The sequence below is a fragment of the Phycodurus eques genome, chromosome 2 (genome assembly GCF_024500275.1).
Source record: "Phycodurus eques isolate BA_2022a chromosome 2, UOR_Pequ_1.1, whole genome shotgun sequence".
Classification (NCBI taxonomy): Eukaryota; Metazoa; Chordata; class Actinopteri; order Syngnathiformes; family Syngnathidae; genus Phycodurus; species Phycodurus eques.
This window is the reverse complement of record NC_084526.1, coordinates 6,517,067-6,540,054: the sequence shown is the minus strand read 5'-3', so window position 1 is coordinate 6,540,054 and position 22,988 is coordinate 6,517,067. Positions and strand designations below refer to the sequence as shown.

General features: G+C 40.5%; 1 protein-coding gene across 1 annotated transcript; it reads left to right on the top strand.

Moving 5' to 3' along the window:
• The first annotated feature begins 1,644 nt into the window (after nucleotides 1–1,644).
• Nucleotides 1,645–22,986, top strand: arfgap2 (ADP-ribosylation factor GTPase activating protein 2). The gene is made up of 16 exons (XM_061665215.1): nucleotides 1,645–1,742; nucleotides 2,545–2,663; nucleotides 2,837–2,909; nucleotides 3,062–3,193; nucleotides 3,528–3,608; nucleotides 4,826–4,931; nucleotides 5,429–5,485; nucleotides 11,258–11,310; nucleotides 11,433–11,569; nucleotides 11,676–11,807; nucleotides 18,585–18,713; nucleotides 18,806–18,958; nucleotides 19,040–19,166; nucleotides 21,942–22,029; nucleotides 22,126–22,250; nucleotides 22,348–22,986. Exons 1-16 carry the CDS (start codon nucleotides 1,671–1,673, stop codon nucleotides 22,366–22,368), a joined length of 1,605 nt encoding a protein of 534 aa, XP_061521199.1. The 5' UTR covers nucleotides 1,645–1,670; the 3' UTR covers nucleotides 22,369–22,986.
• The last annotated feature ends 2 nt before the right edge of the window (nucleotides 22,987–22,988 follow it).

Genomic DNA, 22,988 nt, shown 5'->3' with positions numbered 1-22,988 from the left:
TTTCACGTCAGGCTACTCAAGCCAGCCCGGGAGTCCCCTCTAGTCCCGCCTTCCAGCCCCCCCCCCCGGTTTGTGGATGGGGACCCTGTCTTCTCTGTGAAGCGGCTGTTGTCGTCTCGTTGGAGGGGGAGGCGGTTTCAATATCTGGTGGACTGGGAGGGCTACGGACCTGAGGAACGTTCATGGGTGCCGTCTGCGTTTATCATGGATGACTCGCTCATTCGGGACTTCCACGTTGCGCATCCAGGGGCCCCGGGGCCGTCTGGGGCCGGCCGTTAAGGGGGGGGGTACGGTCATGGGTGTGTGTTCCGGTTTTTGTCTTCCCCCTGTTTCATACACACCTGCTCCTGAGAGCATCTTCACCACCTGTGCCTCGTTCACCCTAATTACCCCTTGCATTTAACCTCGTGTCACATTCTCTCTTGTCACCAGTTCGTTGTACCTTGTCGTCGCATTCCAGCATTCCTTGCTTCCACGTCACAGACTCACAGTAAGACTTGACCCTGTTCCGATTATCGACCTCGCCTTTTTGCCTCATGTTTTTGGATACTGTGGCCTTTTTTGGATTGCCTGCCTGTGTACCGACCTATGCCCGTCTATTAAACCTCTTTTTTTGAAACTGTCCATTTGTTTTGGAGTCGTGCATTTTTGGGTCCTATCCTCTGTTCCGTTCATGACACAGACTGACACCACCTGCCATGGCCAGTGTTGCCTTGGTCTGTTTGCAGGGCACTACAAATGACAAAGCTTGTACACTTCTCACGTTAAGGAAGATGGACTTTGAATAGAGTTTGCAGGGCAGCTGTAGCTACACAAATACAGTAGCTCACCACCACTCAGTTGTGACTTTGGAGTGAATGAATTATGTTCAATTGTAAAATGTCTTAGAGTCTCTTCAAGAGCGCTATATAAGCCAAATCCATTATTATTATTATTATTATCCATCCATCCATTTTCTGAGGCGCTACTTTAACAGCTTTTATTACTCAGTCTTAATGAACTAATCTTTCTGTGTAATTCTGTTAAGCGCTCTATGTTAATTGTTTGTGTAAAAGACAAGGTCATATAATAATTGCAAAGGGTGTGTGTGTGTGTGTGTCTGTTTGTTTGTATGTGCCCTGCGATTGGCTGGCAACCAGTTCAGGGTGTACCTCGCCTCCTGCCCGTTGATAGCTGGGATAGGCTCCAGCTCGCCCACGACCCTAGTGAGGAGAAGTGGCTCAGAAAATGAATGGATGGATAGTTAAAATGACAACTACTACTACATAGAAAAATTATAAATAAATAAGGGGACCAGTTATTGTATTACACTGCCAACATAACACTATTTTTGCACCCTTTTGCACAATTACATTGAACGTTGATTAGTGAACATGGCAAGCGGTATTGCGAATGGATGGATGGATGTTACGTGTATATATGTATTTTGCATTGTACATGTATTTTAATGACTACTTACAATTTTGTTTAAAATTTGAATTTACAATCTATAAATTATATACCACATCTAAACAAGTCGTATTTAAATATTACTCTAAAAAAATAACTAAAGTTTTTAAAAAGTAGACCATTGAATGCTTTATTCACGTGTACAAAACTCGCTTCGTCTAATTCGGGGCACATGACTTCCCGTAGTTACATCACCGTAGGGAAATTTTCGAAGTGGCAAGATGGCTACCGAACCAAACAAGACTGAAATTCTTACAATTTTCAAACGACTGAGATCCATTCCTACAAACAAGGTAATTCAATTTGACATATTTGTTGCACTTGTCTCATCCAGTCGATGTATGTTTGATAGTCGTCGGTTAGCTTCGTGTCTTCCGTAACGAGGCGCAGCTCCTCCTCGGTTTAAGCTAGCTGTGGCTAACAGCTGCTAGCCTGCCGGTAAAGCAGCAAACACGAAGGCCACGTATACGATTTGAGTTGGCCGATAGAAGCTACTCACATATGGCACACACGGTACATCGAAAAAATGTACCGAATGAACCAACTGTGAAGTAATACACTACAGTCACATTGTAAAGTGGAGTAGTAGTTTGACTGTCATTTGACAGGTGTATTTTAGAGCCTGTCTCTCCTCCTATCACGTCTTACTGTAGTATTGATTGTATTCTGCATTACCGTTTCCCGATTATGTTAAGTTGAATAAAGGCAGTGTATTGTCGTCTCGGACTTGCCGTCACTAAAGACAAAACAAGTATGATTCAGTTCACTTATGCATCACTTCAAACCAGAGTAATACAAAATATATATATCCCTTTGGCAGTGTCAATCAATGGTGAGTGTTTTGTTAAGTCTGAACATATGATACAGCTCTAGAATGTGTTCTTATTAATTGATGTTGTCAGTGTCCGTAGTATTTGCCATTTTTAATTGTAAAATTGCATTTTTATGTTTTTGAGAAACTTAAAAGTGTACTATTTGCCATACAATGGTTAAGTACGGTCACTCACAAGTCAATGTAAATTGTGAAAATATATATCAATAAATGTTTGTTCAAGAGCGTCAGATATTTAAATTGCATTGCTTGTTCCAATACAGGTGTGTTTTGACTGCTCTGTGAAAAACCCTAGTTGGGCCAGTATTCCATATGGTGTCTTCTTGTGCATTGACTGCTCTGGAATCCACCGCTCCCTCGGAGTGCACCTCAGCTTCATCAGGTGGGTTACAGTTTTTTTTTTTTTTTTTTTTTTTTTTGGTCACAAAAAATAACAAATGCTGTATACAGTTTGGTTTGCTAGAATTTCTTTTTACATATATGTATGTTACTACTGTAAATAATTTGAATTTGTCCTTCTCATTGGGGATGCTCGTGACCCCACCCCCCCTCCAGATCCACTGAGTTAGATTCCAACTGGAACTGGTTTCAGCTTAGATGTATGCAGGTTGGCGGCAATGCCAATGCAGTAAGTTGACACTGGCTTTGACAAGCACAACACAAGTTTAGCCTAAATAGAGTGAAATTTAAAAATTGCTTTTGTCAGGATTTAACCACCAAGTGCAATGTTGACTGGCCTAGACACGCTTGAGACAACTAAATTTTTCTTTCTGTTTGAAGACTGCATTTTTCCGCCAGCATGGCTGCTCCACAAACGACACCAATGCCAAGTATAATAGCCGTGCCGCACAAATGTACAGGGAGAAAATTCGACAGCAAGCAAACTCTGCACTGTCCAAGTATGGAACAGATGTGAGTATAAGTCAAGCAGAACCAGTTGGGAAGGATGTCCTTTTATTATTTTTGGAATGTGGTGCTGTTCTGTTTTGTATGCTGATAGTCATAATAAATAAACTGACTACAGTATATCAGTCTGTCTTTTGTCAGAGGTGGTAGAGATTGAGAGGTGTCAAGTGATTATCAGTGTGTAAGCCACATAGGAGGCCATGTTCAGAGTCCATAGGGTGTATACTGATGATACTATCTCATGATTAATTAGCTGCCAATATGCTGTAAACGTTAGAATTCTCATGAAGAGACCATAATTGATGATTGTTTGTACTCATCTGTCCTCTTTCCATTGCAGCTATGGATTGACTCCTCTGGGGGAGGCACTGCAGCAGCTCCTGAGAAGAAAGAACCAGATTTTTTTGCAGAGCAGACACTGGTCAGTTAGAAAAAAGTCTTGATTAATTTTGATACCAAGTTCAGCTGAGCTGCTCGGCAAAGCATGGTGAAAGTACAATTTATTTTTCACATTCGAATGACTAGACGGGAGCATTAACTCATATGAAATGCAGATAACACCGGATACTTGTATTAAGTTTTAAACTTAAACTAAACCAGAGGACTTAGCACACAGACCTCCCTCAAAGCTCAGCATTTATTTTATCTGTTTAACAAAAACAAATGCTTGGCTGAATGAGTTTGCATTTACTAAATAAATAAATTTGTTACCTCCAAAATCAAAGAGCTACAAGATCTAGGACCTTATAGGTGTTTAGGCTGGGGTCATCTTTCAACCCGAAGGTTGCTGATTCGATTGGCAGTACCCCCAGAGACACTGTATTCTGTTTTTATTTGTTTAACACAACCTCTCAACTTCATTGGAATTGGGGTTGTACATGACAACATTTTCTGATGCTCATTCTGCAAGTGAGACAACATTCTAAAGCATTTTAATAGCGCGACAGGTGAAGACCATACACTAGCCTTCTGGCTAATTCTGGCTTTTTTAACCATGTGTACTTCATGTGTTTTATGAAATTACATTGTCCCCTTTCAAAAATAAACTGATAAACTAAACTAAGATGATGGAAAGTGTTGTTCTAAGTTCTCCTTGATGTAAGGCAATACCTTGTCACAGCGTAGAAAGCACAAAAATTTCCAATATGAGCTGAGTTTTGACAAAAGATACAAGTTTCTGAACATCCATCCATTTTCCGTACCGCTTATCATCACTAGGGTCGCAGGCGTGCTGGCGCCTATCCCAGCTGACTCTGAGCGAGAGGTGGGGTACATCCTGAACTGGTCGGCAGACAATTACAGGGCACATATAAACAACCAACCATTTGCGCTCACGTTCACACCTACGGGCAATTTAGAGTTTTGCATGCATGTTTTTGGGATGTTGGAGGAAACCGGAGAAAACCCACGCAGGCACGGGGAGACCATGCAAACTCCACACAGGCATGGCTGAATTTGAATCCGGTTCCTCAGAACTGTGAGGCAGATGTGCTTACCAGTCCTCCACTGTGCTGCGGCTTCTGAACATAATAAATTTAAAACATCTGTTTAACAGAACAGCTTCTGACGCCACCGATGGGAAATTTAGGTGTATTCACATTTTACAGCTTAAAAATGTTGCCTTTCTTGTGTTTTCAGTCTGCTAATGACTGGAGCATGACGGCAGCCTTGGAGCTGGAGCAGAATGGAGCCTCTGTGGCCATGCAGCTGAGGGACACGATGACCAAAAGCCAAGATGACAACCGTTAGTAGAACTGGCACTGCCAGAATCATTGCACCAGTTTTATACATAACGTAGCCATTATCTGGACTACACGTAGCGCAGCACTCAACATGTACTATACCGATCATCAAATCACACTAAATGTTTTCCGTTTTAGGACAATTAGGATTACCAAAATTATTTCTAAATGCCAAAATGTTTTTTTAAAGGCATTTTTTCATTACTTTTTTTAATGTCAGAAGTTTACATACAGTGCAGGGCTTAAGACTGTGACCAAATTGGTCTCATATGCAACCTTTTTTTCAGCTTGTGCGAGTGCACATTTTAATGGTTGAAAGTTGCCTTTTTTCACACTGTAATCTCTGTATTGCATAGTTATTATACCATAGTGTTATCAATTGTATCGATGTATTCAAAATTAATATTTGTGGAATTAACTCCTAGTTTCAACGTTATTTTGCTGTGCAGCATCCAATGAATTGATGCCGGTTGTTGTTTTTAACCCTTGCTTTATGCAGAGCCAGAGGAAGGACCGAGCATCGATGGTTTGAGCACATCACCCAAAGCCACTACGGGTGAGCCCATTAACTCATCCCTCAGGTCCCTTATCTTTAATGCATGTTTTTTTTCCAGTTCAGTGTCATGCACGGACCATTTAGTCTGAGTTTGGAAAGCAATGCAAGCAATATACAGTGGGCCAAAAAAGTATTTAGTCAGCCACCAATTGTGCAAGTTCTCTGACTTAAAAAGATGATAAAGGCCTGTAATTTTCATCACAGGTATACGTCACCTATGAGAGACAAAATGAGAAAAAGAAAATCCAGAGAATTACATTGTCTGATTTTTAAAGAATTTATTAGCAAATTATGGTGGAAAATAAGTATTTGGTTAATAACAAAAGTTTATCTTAATACTTTGTTATATACTCTTTGTTGGCAATGACAGATGCCAAATGTTTTCTGTAAGTCTTCACAAGGTTTTCACACACTTTTGCTGTTATTTTGGCCCATTCCTCCATGCAGATCTCCTCCAGGGCTCCTGGTGGGAGTTGAAAGTCTGTTGCCCAGCGACAGCCCCAAAAACATCACTGCTCTCTTATTTTCCACCATAATTTGCTAATAAATTCTTTAAAAATAAATTCTTTTCTGGATTTTTTTTTCCCTCATTTTGTCTCTCATAGGTGAGGTAATACTGTGATGAAAATTACAGGCCTCTGTCATCTTTTTAATTTAACGTTTTTGTCCCACTGTATGTACACACATGCATACATACACTGTCAGTGCATGTAATCATTTAGCATTGGTAGCTTTACCACTTTCAGTCAGGTCAGTTAAGAACTCATTACATACATAAGAATGACTGGCTGAACCACAGCAACACATTTTGAGTCTTCATACGGAGGTGTCATGTTATATTGCTTAATATGAGCAGTGTTTATGAAACCAACCCAACCAGCTATCTATTTTACTTATGTAAAAGTAGCTGATAGGTCCTTCTAATACAGACTTGTCAGGATGACTTTGTCCCGCACAACGCCATCAGCCAAATGTGCACGTAATTCTACAAGCACCATCTTCCTATTTGTAATGAACTATACAGTACTCAGAGTTGGGGGGTGTGGGGATATGACAGTCGGCCAATCAGGTTCCAGTATCCACATGACTATTTATGCACCACTCATGGATTTTACGTACGAGTAACTCTTACTGCTAATTTTGGAAGCTCTATTTGTTGTCGATTTAATTAAGCATTGCCGAAGAACGTGTGTTTGTGTCTGCGCAAATCTGACTGCAGAAAGTGAAAGTGGCTGGTGAACGATGACGACGAAAACAACGCTGACTGATCTCTTATTTGATCGGAGGCATTGAGGTCGACAAATACTTTTCAGATTCTCATGGTGTTTTGACAAAGCTGTAAATGTTCATTGTGGTTGTTACAGAGCAAATCTGACTGCAAAAAGTGTTTTCGTCATTGACAATAACACTTTTATAAGATTCGGACACAATAGAAAACCACAGTGCCGTGAAAAAGAATTGCCCCCCTTTTGTAATTCTTTTATTTTTGCATAGTGTTCCCCCATTGTTTGTGATTATCAAACAACTATCAGACAAATATAACCCAAGTGAATTGAAAATGCTGTTTTTAATTGGTGATTTCATTTAGTAAGGAAAAAAAAACGCAAAGTTACCGTGCCTTTGTGGAAAAAGTAATAACCACCCTTGTCAAATCATGAGTTGTGGCTAATTACAACTTTTGGTTAATTTTAACTGATCACACCCAAGCCTGATTACCGCCAGACCTGTTCAATCAAGAAATAACTTAAACAGGATCTATCCTGACAAAATCAAGTCAGACAAAAGAGCTTAAAAAGCTGCAACAAAATGATACGATCCAAAGAACTTCAAGAACAGTTGAGGAATGAAGTAATTTAGATCTGTCTGGAAAGCATTACAAAAGCCATTTCTAAAGCTTTTGGATTCCAGTGAACCATTAGAGAGCTACATTATCCTCACATGGAGAAAACATGGAACAGTGTTGAACCTTCTTAAGAGTGGCCAGTCTACAAAGATTACCCCAAGAGAACAGTGATGACTCATTCTGCAGGCCACAAAGGAACTCGGGCCAGCTTTTAAAGAACTGCAGGCCTCCCTTGCCTCAGTTAAGGTCACTGATCAAGACACAACAATAAGGAAGAGACAAGGCAAAAATGGCATCAATGGTAGAGTTCCAAGGTAAAAACCACTGGTCACCAAAAAGAACATAAAGGCTCGTCTTACTTGTGCAAAAAAAAAAAAAAACATCTGAATGATTTCCAAGACTTTTGGGAGAATGGACAGACGAGATGAAAGTTGAGCTTTTTGAAATGTCTGTGTCTCATTACATCTGGCGTAAATGTAGCACAGCAGTTCAGAAAAAGGACTTCATACCAACAGTCAAACATGATAGTGGTAGTGTGATAGTCTTGGGCTGTTTTGCTCCTTCAGGACCTGGACAACTTGCTGTGATTGATGGAACCATGAATTCTCCTCTTTAACAGAAATCCTGAAGGAGAATGTGACCTCAAGCTGAAGTGCACTTGGGTTCTGTAGCAGGATGATCCAAAACGATCCAAACCACACCAGCAAGTATTGTGTATGGCTTAAAAAAAACAAATGAAGGTTTTGGAGTGGCCTAGTCAAAGTCCAGACGTGAATCCGATTGAAATGCAGTGGCATGACCTTAAAAAGGCTGTTCATGCGATTGAACGGCCTGTGTGGTTGACCAGGAAGTGGCAATGATTAGTAAGGGGGAAGTTGGAAAGGCATTAAAGAGGATGAAAAATGGAAAGGCAGTTGGTCCTGATGACATTCCTGTGGCAGTATGGAAGCATCTAAGAGAGGTGGCTGTGGAGTTTTTGACATGATGTGCAGAGCTGTGGGAACTTTGGAAGAATAGAGTTGATGAGCCACGCAATGAGCCACACAATGACATTATGGGAAAGAGTAGTGGAGGCTAGACTCAGGACAGAGGTGAGTATTTGCGAGCAACAGTATAGTTTCATGCCTAGAAAGAGTACCACAGATGCATTATTTGCCTTGAGGATGTTAATGGAAAAGTACAGAGAAGGCCAGAAGACGCTACATTGTGTCTTTGTAGATCTAGAGAAAGCCTATGACAGAGTACCCAGAGAGGAACTGTAGTACTGCATGCGGAAGTCTGAAGTGACAAAGAAGTATGTTAATACAGGACATGTATGAGCAAAACAGTTGTTGGGTGTGACAGAGGAATTTAAGGTGGGGGTGTGACTGCATCAGGGATCAGCCCTGAGCCCCTTCCTGTTTGCAGTGGTGATGGATAGGTTGACAGATGAGGTTAGACTGGAATCCCTGTGGACCATGATGTTTGCAGATGACATTGTGATCTGCAGTGAAAGCAGGGAGCAGCTGGAGGAACAGTTAGCAAGATGGAGGCATGCACTGGAAAGCAGAGGAATGAAGATTAGCCAAAGTAAGACTGAATATATGTGAATGAATGAGAGGGGTGGTGGGGAAAGAGTGATGATACAGGGAGAAGAGATAGCAAAGGGTGGAGGACTTTAAATACTTGGGGTCAACAGTCCAGCGCAATGGTGAGTCTGGTCAGGAAGTGAAGAAACGGGTCCAAGCAGGTTGGAACGGGTGGAGGAAGGTGTCAGGTGTGTAATGTGACAGAAGAGTCTCTGCTAGGATGAAGGGTAAAGTTTATGATAGTGGTGAGGCCAGCCATGATGTACGGATTAGAGACAGTGGCACTGAGGAGACGAAGCAGAGCTGGAGGTGGCGGAAATGAAGATGTTGACCTTCGCTCAAGGAGTGACAAGGTTGGATAAAATTACAGATGAGCTCATCAGAGGGACAGCCGAGGTTAGATGTTTTGTAGACAGAGAGAGCAGACTTCCATAGTTCGGACACATCCAGAGGAGAGCGAGTCAGTATATTGGTAGAAGGATGATGAGGATGGAGCTGCCAGGCAAGAGAGCTAGAGGAAGATGGATGTCGTGAGGGAAGACATGAGGGAAAGGATGACACACTGTGGCGACCCCTAATGGGACAAGCCGAAAAGAAGACGATTTCCTGAATTCTAACAATTCAGCAAGGAAAAGTAGGCCACTATATGTGAAAGACTCATTGCCACTTGTAGAAAATGCTTGATTTCAGTTGCTGCTGCTGAGGATGGCTCAACCAGTTATTAGGTTTAGGGGGCCATTACTTTATCAAAGAGGGTCAGGTAACTTTGAATCGTTATTTTTTCCTTAATAAATGAAATCACCGTTTAAAAACAGACTTCCTAAGTTCACTTGGGTACATTTGTCTGATAGTTATATTTTGCATAGTTTCCCCACTTTAAGATAATCAAACAAATCTAAGAATTTGAGGAGGACGCCAATACTTTTTCATGGCACTGGTGATTCACCATTATTATTCATCCGTCCCATCCATTTTCTGAGCCCTCACTAGGGTCGCGGGAGTGCTGGAGCCTATCCCAGTTATCTTCGGGCAGGAGGCGGGGTACACCCTGGACTGGTTGCCAGCCAATCGCAGGGCACACATAAACAAACAACCATTCTCACACACATTCACTCCTACAAGCAATTTAGAGTTTTCAATCAACCTACCACGCATGTTTTTAGGATGTGGGAGGAAACCGGAGTGCCCGGAGAAAACCCACGCAGGTACGGGGAGAACATGCAAATGCCACACAGGCGGGGCCGGGGATTGAACCCCGGTCCTCAGAACTGTGAGGCAGACGCTCTAACCAGTCGTCCACCGTGCCGCTACCCTTATTATTATTGCTATTGTGCTCTCAGTATGACCCGGAAAATGAGATGGCTCGAGCGGACGTCGCCGTTGTTGTTGAACGCTAGCTAGCTTAGCTTGGCGGCAACCGTCGTAAGTACTAACTCAAAATCACTGGACCCTAACCCTCTTCCATTTAAAAATGATTACATACGTGTACCGCCACCTTATAAAAGTATCGTTCATAATTAGTCACACTGTTTTACAAATTTTTTTACGAGCAAAACAAACCAATTTACCTCTTTAAAATCATAGTCCCCAACAGAACTTGGATAAAGCATTACTACTGCAATCATTGCACTTTATTTTAATGATAGTTTGTTTTCTAATACTAATAATATTCCTATCCCTCTTTAAAGGAATCTGGGCTTTTTAACTTTGAGCATATCGTCATGTTTATGCTGTAAACAGGTTATAGACAGACAAATAGATTTGTTAGCTTTTCTAGCTTAATGGCAAAGTTATTAAACCCTTTGCACATGACTCTGTTTGAGAGCTTCCAAACAAATTAAGCAGGCAATCTTTGCAGTTAGCGGTGTAGACCGCTTATTGGTTTTGTCTTTGACAGGCTATACGTCGGCAAGATCAGCCATGAAGAGTTAAAGCTGTAGGCCTTTGTTGGTCTTTTCAACATGCTCACTTCTTGGCATGACGACTATTTTGCTGCTAGCGTTTCACACGCAACATCACTTGGATAAGAGGGAAGCAAAGACATGACAGTGCTCATAGCTGACAGCTTGGCATGTGGGAGATTAGTAGTTTCTCAGCTTTTGCCTTTGTCAATTCTCTTAAATTTATGATGCACATTCTTCAGAGGTCAAGCAAGGCTGTGAGTTTGTGAGGTGAAACTTGTTCATCTGTACTGTCACGACAGAAACATCGGAGCAAATAACTCATTGGTGATGTTGGTGTTAAGATCTGCTTTACAACACTGGTTTGCGGTTTTGTGTTGCAAATTCCTAACAACGCTGATTCCTTCACACTTGAGATAATATGCTTTAGTTTATTAACAAGTTGCACTCTATTTCACAGAGGTTAAGCCATCCATTATTGGGAAGAAGAAACCAATGGCTGTCAAAAAAGGGGTAAGCAATTATTTATATACAGTTTTTTTTCCAACCCACAACACATCCATCATCATTTGGATGGCCAGATGCACTGACTAAACTAAGATGCAAACGGTGTTTGCTATGTTCTCGTGATACAGCTGGGGGCAAAGAAGGGCCTCGGCGCCCAGAAGGTGAGCAGCAAGAATTTTACGGAGGTGGAGAAACGGGCTCAAGTGGCTGAGAAGCTACGAGAGGAGCAGGCAGCTGAGGCAAAGAAACAAGCAGAGGAGTCCATGTGAGTATCTAAATTAACCTATCGTATGAAGGATTCTGCTCTTAAAGAAAAAGTGAAGCATTTTTAAACTATGGTTTGGATCTGACCCTCATTATGGCCTTTGCAGTGTGGCTTCGATGCGTTTGGCATACAAAGAGCTGGAGATTGACAGGAAGCTTGAGGAAAATAAGATGAAGAACCTGGAGGGCAAGAAGAGGGAGCAGGCCGAGAGACTGGGCATGGGTTTCGGGAACAGGAGGTGACAAAACAACAGACTCATTGTGTCACATCTTCTTAGATAAGGATCAGCCTTTGAGAGCTTGCAGAGTAACTTTAGACACTGCATTTTGCTAATAATAATATCACGACACAACGATTGTGTCACAATCAATATTGTGAAAGTACAAAACATTTATGATGTAGCTACATGACTGAAGAAGGGAGAACTTTTTAAAAAGTCTACGTGCTAGTAATGCATGTAGAACTACAGTACCAAAGGTTTTGGAACAGCAAGGTCAGTTCCTTTTGTTTTTGTTGTATACTGAACACATTTGTGTTTCAGATCAAAAGATGAATATGAGACAAGAGTTCCGAATTCCAGCTTTTATTTCATGGTATTTACATCTAGATGTGTTAAACAACTAGGCACAGAGCATATTTTTGTTTGAAGCCACTCACTTTTCAAGTGAGGTTAAGTATTGGAACAGACATTAGTAAATTAACTTAAAGTGAATAACATTTAATATTTGGTGGCATAACCCTTACTTGCAAGAACTGCATCAAGCCTGTGACCCATTGTCTTCACCAGAGTGTTGTTTTCTTCATTTGAAATACTTTTCCAGGCCTTTACTGCAGCCTCTTTCAGTTCGTTTGTTTCTGGGGGTTTCTCCCTTCAGTCTCTTCAGGAGGTAAAAAGCATGCGCTATTGGGTTAAGGTCTGGTGATTGACTTGGCCAGTCTAAGACCTTCCACTTTTTCTCCCTGATGAACCTAACCCTAACACTTGTGTTGTAGCAGTGTTTTGGGTAAGCTTTTCCCAATTAGCTGAACATTGAGCTAAAACTTCACCAAAGGTCAAACTATCAACTTTACATCACGATGAATTGGGGAAAAAATTCAAACAAATGTTGTCTCGCAGTATCACAAACATTAACCTTGTGCCTCATCGGTGGGTAGGTAAAGGAATCTTTTTATAGCATTTGGTTCCATTCATTTTTCTTTTTGGTTCCATTCATTCTTTTTTTTCAAAATTCATCCGGTGTCATGTGAAGTTACCTTTCGTGCCAAAATGCTGAGTTCTGGTGTGTGTCCCTTCAAAATAAAAGGCTCCAAGTCAAGTTAAAACTTACTTAAACCATTTGACGTGATGAAACTGTCCCAAATAACTATTTTAACAATGCTATATGTAACTTTTAGCTGAAACATTAATTAATGAATATTAAGTCAATTGGGTTAGTTCCACAAACTGGTTTACTGATTGATACTGGTTATAAAGAACCCTGAGTCAAATGTTCATTTTAGTCAATCCTGTGGGCTGCTAAGAAAATTAATGTTCATTATATGGACACCCCTTTTTTACCCAGGCCTTTAAAATAATTGGAATCAAGAATCGTTTGGAACCAGAATCGAAATGCGGACTCGTGACCGGACCAGCTCATAAGCACATAAGCTTTCACACGGCAAAAATAAATTTCCAGGTTTTCTTGGGGGAAAAAAAACAAAAAAAACTATTATTGTTTTCCGGGTTGGTTGCCCCTCCAAAAAAAGAAAAAAACAAATATAAGAAAAAATATACATATTTTAAATTTGGGGGCTCAGCGGACAAGTGAATCAGCAATTGCCGAACCACAAGTATGCGTGGGTCCACTGTATATTTAAAAACAAAAAAAACAAAAAAATCATGAAACATTCACTCTGTGTGTAGTGCATTTTTATAACATGATTCACAGGAGATTAGAAATAATTTATAGACCAGCATGTTAATGGTAAAGTTTATAAGACAATCTTCAAGCAGCTTGATTTTCCTGTGACTAAAGTTGCAAATTATTCAGAAGTTTAAGGTTCACAGGACTGTGACCAGCCTCCCTGGACATGGACGTAGGAGGAAAATGGGTGACCAGTTAGACGGATAATATTAATGGTCACAAAAAAGCAGAGAACAACCTCCAAAGAAATTAAAGGTGAACTCCAAGGTCACGGTACATTATTGTCAGATCACATCATCCGTCGTTGTTTGAGCCAAAGTGGACTTCATAGGAGACGACCAAGAAGGAAACAACTGTTGAAAGCAAATGAATAGAAAAGCGAGACTGGAATTGGCCAAAATGCATAGTGGCCAGCCTATGCCTCTATGAAAATGCCTTTAGACAGCTGAGCAAAACTGGACCTTTTTGGAAAAGCACATCAGCTTTATGTTCACAGATGTCAAAATGTAGCATACCAAGAAAAAAAACTGTACTTCCTGTGAAATATGGAGGAGGCTTGGTTATGTTCTGGGGCTGATTGACTGTATCTGGCGCAAGTTATCTTCAACCTGTGCATCAGAGGTGGCAGTAAGTCACATACAGACCCTTTCCCAAAAATTAGAATATCATGAAAAAGTAATTCCATTCAAAAAGTGTAACTTTCATAGATTATAGATTCAGGGCCCACAATTTAAAAAATTTCAAGTATTTATTTGTTTATTTTTACACCCATTTTACTTACAGCTCATAAAACCCACGAAATCAAGAATGAAAAAAAATAGAATACTGTGAAGAAATCCCCATTGACTCAGTTTTTGGAGGAGAAAAGAAAGTGGGAGTACGAATGGTTGTTTGTTTCCAAGTATTGAAGATTAACATCATTTTGAAAGTACCATATTTTGATTGATTTAATGTCACCCTAATTTCTATGTGCCCTGCGATTGGCTGGCGACCAGTTCAGGGTGCACCCAGCCTCTCGGCCAGAGATAACTGGGATAGGCTCCAGCCCGCAACCCTAGTGAGGAGAAGCGGAACGGAAGATGAATGAATGAATCTTCAATACTTGGTTGGGAATCCCTTTGCTTTAATCACTGCCTCGATGCACCGTGGTATTGAGGCAACCAGCCTGTGGCATTGCCTGGGAGTTATGGAAGCCCAGATTTCCTAGATTCTTGCTGTCAGTTCTTCTTTGTTTTTGAGTCTGGTGCCCCTCATTTTCCTCTTGATAATACCCCATCGATTCTCAATGGGGTTTAGATCTGGTGAGTTGGCTCGCCAGTCAAGCCCTGTGATGGCATGGACATCAAACCAGGCTTTGGTGCTTCTGGCGGTATGGGGCCAGGCGCCAGGTCCTGCTGGAAGATGAAATCTGCATCTCCCTACAGATCATCAGCAGAAGGAATCACAAAGTCCTCTAAAACATTCTGGTATACTGTTGCGGTGACCTTGGATTTAAGAAAGAAGAGTTTACCAACACCTGCACTGGACATAGCACCCCAAGTCATTACTGACTGTGGATATTTCACACTGGACCTCAAGCATGCTTGAGGTCCAGTGTGAAATAATTACTCAGTACTTGAGTAATTATTTCACTGTGTACTTTTTACTCTTAAGTAATTTTTTGGGAGGACTCTTTTTTTTTTTTTACTTCAGTCACATTATTGTCAAGTAACGGTACTCTTATTGAGTACAATATTTGGCTACTCAACTTACCTCAGGAGCGGACATCCTCTGTTGTTACTCTTACATTTAAGCAACATTTTTGCTCTTCAGATCAGCCAGTGTCGTATTTGTTGCACTGGTCTTTTGTATTTTTGCGTTGATGTGCTGCGGGTCGTGGCCCTGGTTGGGGTCCCAGTGGAATGTTTTCCACATGGACATTGCTTGCAGATGCACGCACATTGGCCGGAACCATGACGTTGACCCCCCCCCCCAACATGGCTGCCACGTAGGTTAGCCAGGTTGCTACAGTGCCCTTGCGTATTCAGTCTTCATATCTAATGTATGTATGGTTAGGAACTTATAACTTAGAAAGTACTGTAACCCTACCATCACTAGTTACATCCTCTATGGTGTCTGTAGACACTACATTCAGTTTTTGCCTCGTTATGACGTTGAAGCTAATGCGTCTTTTTTCGACACATAGCTAAGCAGAGATGGGAGTCTAAAGTGGGTAAATAAATAAATGATTGAATGAATGAATTAAACTTTTTAAGGAAACAAAAGCAATACAACCAAGCTTCTGTGCCCGTATCCTTTTATAACCTATAATAATTTAGCCTTTATTATTATTATTGTATGGTCTACAATAATGGATAATACTGCAAATGCACAAATGAATTTACTGTATATGAAAATGTTTACTTTGAAGTGATTATAGTGTTTTAGTAGGTTAGTTTACATCAACTCGTGTTATTTGATATTCAACAGTACCAAATAAACAACAGTAATTGGTTCATAAACAGTTATCAAATGAAAATTGATTTTGCGATACATTTGAATACAAAATCAAATTCCATACGATTATTCAAACTCAAGAATCCTGATTGTCATTGTACAAGACTAATGAAATTCAGGTGCATTGAAGAATTGGACATATCAAATACGTATAAAAGGTAATAAGTACTTCCATTTATTCACTTCAACTCACATTTAAATTTGGGGGGGGGGATTACTCGATGGAATAATTGATTGGATAATCTTCTAAAATGATTTAAAGGTGACAGCCCTACTGTCAAGGCATTCCGGAAAGAAATGTGCAATGTGTGTCAAAAAGCTTGGTCTCAATCGCAGGTCATGGGGAAATGGGAAAATGACTAAAAACAGCCAAGACTGGCTAAAGAGCAAAACATGGGACTATTCTTAGCCCTGATCTAAATCCTGCTGATCATCTGGGAAAGGGGTTGCAACATGTCGTCTGGAGAAGGCACTCTTGGAACCCGAGATAACTGGAGCAGTGTGCTTACAAGAAGTGGGCCAAAATTCCCATTGACAGGTATAGAAATTGTTTGATTTCAGTGATTGCCTCAAAAGGTTGTGCAACAAAATATTAAGGGGTCCATCGTTTTTGTCCGTGACAGTTTTTTAAAGATTTTGCTGAACCACAATTTAAATACGTCTGATTTTCACTGGTTAAGTTTCAGTAAATTTGTATTCATTTTATCAGTCTGAAGTTACTTTCGTGACCATTGTTGGAACTCCTCTATTAATGAAAGTAAAACCCACAATGTATTCCATGTGTATATGTTTCAAAATATTTGAGCCAATGTATGCTGCAGAACACATACATTAGACGAACAGCTGCTAAGCTAAGTCTCCTATTAATGTCGCTCAGCTTTTAACAATAGTCTAGCTCACCATTATTGGTACCCATGAAGTTTAAGTACTACTCCGATAGACGTCCTCTTTAGCATGGCGGAGTTGGCGAAGTTTGACAGTCAACCACGGCTTATTGTTATTGAACATGCGAAATGTCTTCTCAGAAACTGATGGATGTAATACTCATACTCAGTACATACTCATCCAAGCTGCCAGTTGAACTACCAAAGACACTCCAATCTTTTCAGTCTAAACAGTCTTGAAGTTCCATCTTTACTTTATTAGTCCACTTCTTCACTGTTTTCACACATTTAAGTTTGGTGGTCGCTGAGGCAAAAACTCAGGCGTGGGAGGAGTTCGGTGAGGCCATGGAGAACGACTTCCGGAGGGCTTTTGAGGAAATTCTGGTCCACCATCCAGCTTCTCAGGGGAAGGAATTTTTATATATATATATATATATATATATATATATGAATAGTTTTTGTTTTATTTTTGTTCCTGTTTTTATTTATTTATTTACATTGTTACTTTGTTTGTCGTGGCGGCACATCTGCCTCACAGTTCTAAGGACCTGGGTTCAAATACGGCCTCGACTGCGGAGCTTGCATGTCCTCTGTGTGCCTGCGTGGGTTTTCTCCGGGTACTCCAGTTTCCTCCCACATCCCAAAAACATGTATGGTAGGTTAATTGAAGACTCTAAATTGCCCGTAGGTGTGAATGGGAGAGCGAATAGTTGTTTGTTTATCTGTGCGCTGCGATTGGCTGGCGACCAGTTCAGAGTGTACCCCACCTCTCGTCCAGAATTCGGCTGAGATAGCTTCCAACACCCCCGCAACCCTAGTGAGGAAAAAAAATGGATGGATAGATAGATACAAGGAACGTTTGGAGTCTGTCATCGCACCAAAGGGTGTGCAACCAAATATGAAGGAGGGGTGCCAGTATTGCTGCACATGCTGTTTTCTTCTTTTTTTTTTTTTCCCTTCTTCTTTATTACAATATCTAAAAAAAAATATAATAATAATAATTAAAAAAACAATTTATTAAAATACTTTGGACCTCCGATTAAAAGAGCCTGAGGATATATTTGGTACTTTCCCATTTATTTCTGAAGATACTATACAGGTTATGCAAAAAATGAAGGGGTGCCAGGCATGTTAAGCAGGACCGTAGAGAAAATAACATATTTTCACATAGCTGGTATCAGTGCATTGATTTTACATTGATTTAGGTAATATTCATTTTGCCACCTGCATAAATCTATCAAACTCAGTTACGCAAATACATTTATTGTCAAAGACTGAGGACTATTAAAAAAAATAAAACATGGCTTTGCTTAGATCCACATCGCCGAGAATATAGATGAGAAGGAATGGCAAAATAATTTGTACACATTCTTGGACTGCACCGGTATTGATATCTGATACTGTACCATGAGAGATAATGGTTTTGTGACATTGATTTTCGTCACACCCTTAGTGCGCAGGCCATTCAAGTTCTTCTACACCACACTCATCCAAATATGTCTTGCAGACTTGGCTGGAGTTTAAAACCCTCTCTGAGCTCTTTCCACAAAATTAGCAGCAGTGACTGTGTAATGTCTTAGTAATCTGAAGAATTAAGATTCAGGGGGGCTCCAAGTGGTGTAAATCCAATTCATGATTGATAAATACTGTAAATGAGGGTAAGTATGGTATTGTGTGTATGTGGACCAGTGGGATCAAAGTTTCTGAAATGAATGTTGTTTCTTTTTTCAGTGCTGTGTCACATTCAGTGATGTCTGAGATGCAGGTCATCGAGCAGGAAACACCAGTGGGAGCCAAGACCTCGACTCGTTCCAAACTGGATATGTTTGATGAGTCTGGTTTCACCTCTGGACCCCCTAAGTACATGTGACATCCGCATATTGCTCCTTTTGTTTCATTCTATTCGGATAATAAAAGTTAAATGTAAGGCTCTGTTTTGTTCAACTTTGCAGATATAAGGACAACCCGTTCACAGTGGGTGACAGTTTTGGATCTCGCTGGGATACAGAGGGAGGAACTGCCTCCTTTAGCACCTCATGGGCACTAGAGAAAGAGGAACCCAAAGATGAAGTCACTATCTCCAGTATTCAGCCAATAGGAGAGAGGTATTTGCACAACATTTCTTTTGCATTGTGTATTTCATCGTAGCATTAAAAAAGTCAATTCTGGTCTCTTATCCCATCAAGACTTCCTAGCAGAAGAAAAGCTGAAGTGTCCGCCCCACTGTCGGAGTCGAGCGAGGCCAGGCAGAAGTTTGCTAATGCAAAGGCCATCTCTTCAGACATGTTCTTTGGCCGTGAATGCAACGCTGAGGTAAGCCCTTCATATTGGTTTCCGTCCAAATCATGAACTTTGCTTAACCCGCAATTCTGCCGCACACTGAGCAATGCGGCCAAACCAGACTGAGCTCTCGCTGTGTGGGGTTTAAGGTTGGGCGTCGAGAATCGAGAACCGATTGGAACCGGGACTAACATTCTGGTTCTCCCGGAATCGTTCCAATTAAAAAAATTTGGCACCCTGTTTCGATGCCTTACAGTCCACCAACCCCGAAGGAGAAAGTGGAGAAAACTAATGAAGAACAACACGCACAAAGATGTGCTTGTGCCCAACAGCGGGGGCAAACAAAATAGTTTTTTAACTTTAAAAAATTAATGACCAGTCACTTCAGTGCAAAACTTGGAATACGATTATATTGTGCTAAGGAGGCTCTTAACGAGGTGGAGAAGTCTGACGTGCTCCATCTCGCTTTGAGCTTCCGCCTAGTCATTTGGGTGAGTGTGAAACAATAAAATACAATGTCTATGCCAACATTGAGGCAGCTACAGAGTTAAACAGTGGGTTCCTCTTTCTTGCACTGATGGTTTTTAGCATTTTACTCCTCAAACCAATGTAAGAGCTGATGACAGACACAAAAATAAAATGTAATGCAACGGTTTCCAGTATGGTAAAATAATTTCCAAGCTTAAAATTGAGCTAAAACTTCACCAAAGGTCAAACTAGCACAACAAATTGGGACAAGATTCACATAAATGTCTCACAGTATCAGAAACACTAACCTTGTACCTCATCAGTGGTTCGGTCAAGGAGTCAACGTTTTACAAGAGCATTTGGTTCCATTCATTACTCTTTTTCATGCAGTCTCGTTTTACTTTCGTTTTTACCGGTGTCGTGTGAAGTTCCCTTTGTGCCAAAATGCTGAGTTGCGGTGGGTACCCGTCAAAATAAAAGCATGCTAAAAAAAAAAAAAAAAAAGGAAGTCAAGTTAAAACTTGCACATATGAACAATTTAACACGTGATAAAACGGTCGCAAATAACTATTTTAACAATGCTATATTTAACTTTTAGCTGAAATGTTAATTATTGAATATTAAGTCAATTGGGTTATATACCCACACATTGCCTTTTAGTTCATAGTTTTAATATTAATACTGGTTATAAAGAACCCTGAGTCAAATGTTCATTTTAGTTCATGCTGCGGGCTGCTCAGAAAATGAATGTTCATAATACCCTAAAATAATCTGAATCGAGAATCGTTTGGAACCAGAGATAAGTGATGTGTGGGTTAGGTTTAGCTCAAAAGCTTATACAGCCTCACCGTTTAATGTCACAGGGGGTCCATATATGAAATCGCTCAATATGCGCATGAGTCACCAACTGTCACTTTTTTGCGATGGTCCGGTCCAATTGGGTTCGACAGGTCACATACACATACTGTATGTGACCTGTTTTGACATTGAAATTATCCCAAATGTCATTCTTTCATCCTGAAATGTAATAAATTTTCTTAAATTGACCCAAAATATTAGACTTTACGCCGATATGTTCGGCTTGATCGGTATTGGCCGGTAATTAGCATTTTATGCTGATGGGCTTTGTCATAATTCGCCCATTGATCGGCTCCGCAAAACACATTTACACTGCTAGTTTATTTTTAGCCTTGTCGTGTGTCTTTTGATGTACTACTGTAAATATCTGACAGCCAATAACGTTATTTAAAAAAAACAAAACAAAAAAAAAAAACATTTCTGTAGTGTGTTAGAAGCAACAAAACGTTATGTAGTCTAGCAAACTAGTGCGAGCACCAACGGTTGTGCGTAAACATGCCGCCGTTCTGTCGAATCATGCTCTAAAGTTTCGGTGTGGGTGAAGTAATTACAATAAAGTAATTCAATTACAGTAAGTTAGCACCCATTATTTCTGTCATGTCTAGCGCAGTGATTTCCAAGCTTTATGGAGCCAAGGCGCACATTTTACAATTGGAAAATCTCTTGACACACCAACAAACAAAAATGTCACAGTAATTACCGTGTATCTACTTTTTGTATGTACTTTCTGCCATCTAATAGAAGAGCATTTATTTGTTCTGTCTGTCACTATGCCTCACTGGCATAAATAGAACAAAGATAAATTATTTCTCCTAAATGAATCATTTTTGGAGCAGTTAAGTCAAATTTGATAATTTCCCACAGCACACCCGAAGATCGCTCATAGCACACTAATGTGCTACGGCACACTGGTTGCGAATCATTGGACTAGAGAATACTTTTGAAGATACTCAGTCTACAGTAGACAAGTATATCCAGTAAATGAACAGGTCATTGAAATCGACACATTGCTCCATCTTGTGATCGGTTATCGTTTTTTTAACGTGTGATCGGCCCCAAAAATCCTGATCATGTAAAGCCTACAAAATAGACCAAACATATTGTTTACAGCTACTACAAGGTTTGTGTACACTGAGGCTGTTACGTGTCAAGTTTGACCCGTCTACTAAAACAGATTTTAGATTAATCAGTGTGTGAAATCATGGAGAATGGTGGAAATCTTAAAACTGTGAAACTACATGCCATAAATGTAGAATTTTCTATTTGGGACAGTGGTAATCGTGTTGAAGAGTGAATTATGAAACAGCCAAGAACTGTCTGTTCCCACCACATTTGTGCAGATTCCTGCAGAAACATGCATAACGGAGCCAGTTGACTAACCTTGAAGAGAATATGTGGTCAAAAATAAATGTCAGCCAAATAAAGGAAAGCAGATAGTGTTTAATGGAAGGAGCTGTTTTTTTTTTTTCTTCTCCTTGTCAGTATGAAGCAAAGACCCGACTGGAGGGCATGTCTGGAAGCACGGCCATCAGTTCAGCTGACCTGTTTGGCGATGGCAGTGACCATAAAGGTATGAGGTGTCACCTCTTACAACATTCTGTCGTTGCATGTGAAGGCAATGATGGGTGTTCTTTTTCCATTTCATTTCTTGCATTCCTGGCCTTAGGGCGGTCATCGGGCTTTGACAGCGTCCTTCCCGCTGGTCCGGACATCACCCAGTTCAAACAAGGAGTGAAGACTGTAGCAGGCAAGATGGCTGTCCTTGCCAATGGTGTCATGAATACCATCCAGGTGGGACTTAATCAGTGTGGAGTGCAAATTAAGGAAGTACTGTACCCACTGTAATGAATGGTTACTCATGTTTGTGCTTTTTTTTTTGCGAGTTCAGGATCGATATGGCGCCTACTGAGCTGAGCAGCCTCGAGGGACTTGCATCTGTGCTAAGAAAAACTCCAAACGATGCCTCGAGGAGATGAGTGGCCCCGATTGACGGGTCCATTTGGGCAAGGATGAAATGAGAGAGAAGGGAAGCAGAAGGCATTGCATGAAGAAATAAAATCTTCCTTCTCACGCCTGAGCTTTTTAGAGACTGTTGCTGGAGTGAATCAGTATTTTGCTCTCTCAACATTTGAGTTTTTATTTTCATAAAGCAAACCATGTGTGGTTGTAGTGTATCTGAAACAACAGTTGTATCTACAGTTGAAAATTTTTTCGGCTCTTAAGATTTTCAAATTTTGTCAAAGAGTTAATTCTATATTTTCTTCAGTCTCTGATCAATGTTATGAAATACTTCCATGTTTTGTCTTCTTTTTGTCATTGTGATACTAAATAAAAGGTGCAGCAGTATATGTTTAGCATCACTTTGAACTCAATGTTTGCATTCAGTGTTCAGGTCACTGCTGCACACAACAAGTGTTGGTCATTTTACACAGAGCACTGAATGCTGACGATCTCCAGAATCTGTGAGCTTGGACTTGTACATTTCTGTCTGATCATTAAAAGTCTGATATCCTTATGTCTTCTTTTAAT

Bases quoted from the DNA above. Each gene is read 5' to 3' on its own strand.
- arfgap2 (XM_061665215.1), top strand. From the start codon at position 1,671: ATGGCTACCGAACCAAACAAGACTGAAATTCTTACAATTTTCAAACGA. The intron at 1,743-2,544 runs GTAATTCAATTT...GTTCCAATACAG, and splicing joins GATCCATTCCTACAAACAAG to GTGTGTTTTGACTGCTCTGT. The intron at 2,664-2,836 runs GTGGGTTACAGT...CCCCCCCTCCAG, and splicing joins GTGCACCTCAGCTTCATCAG to ATCCACTGAGTTAGATTCCA.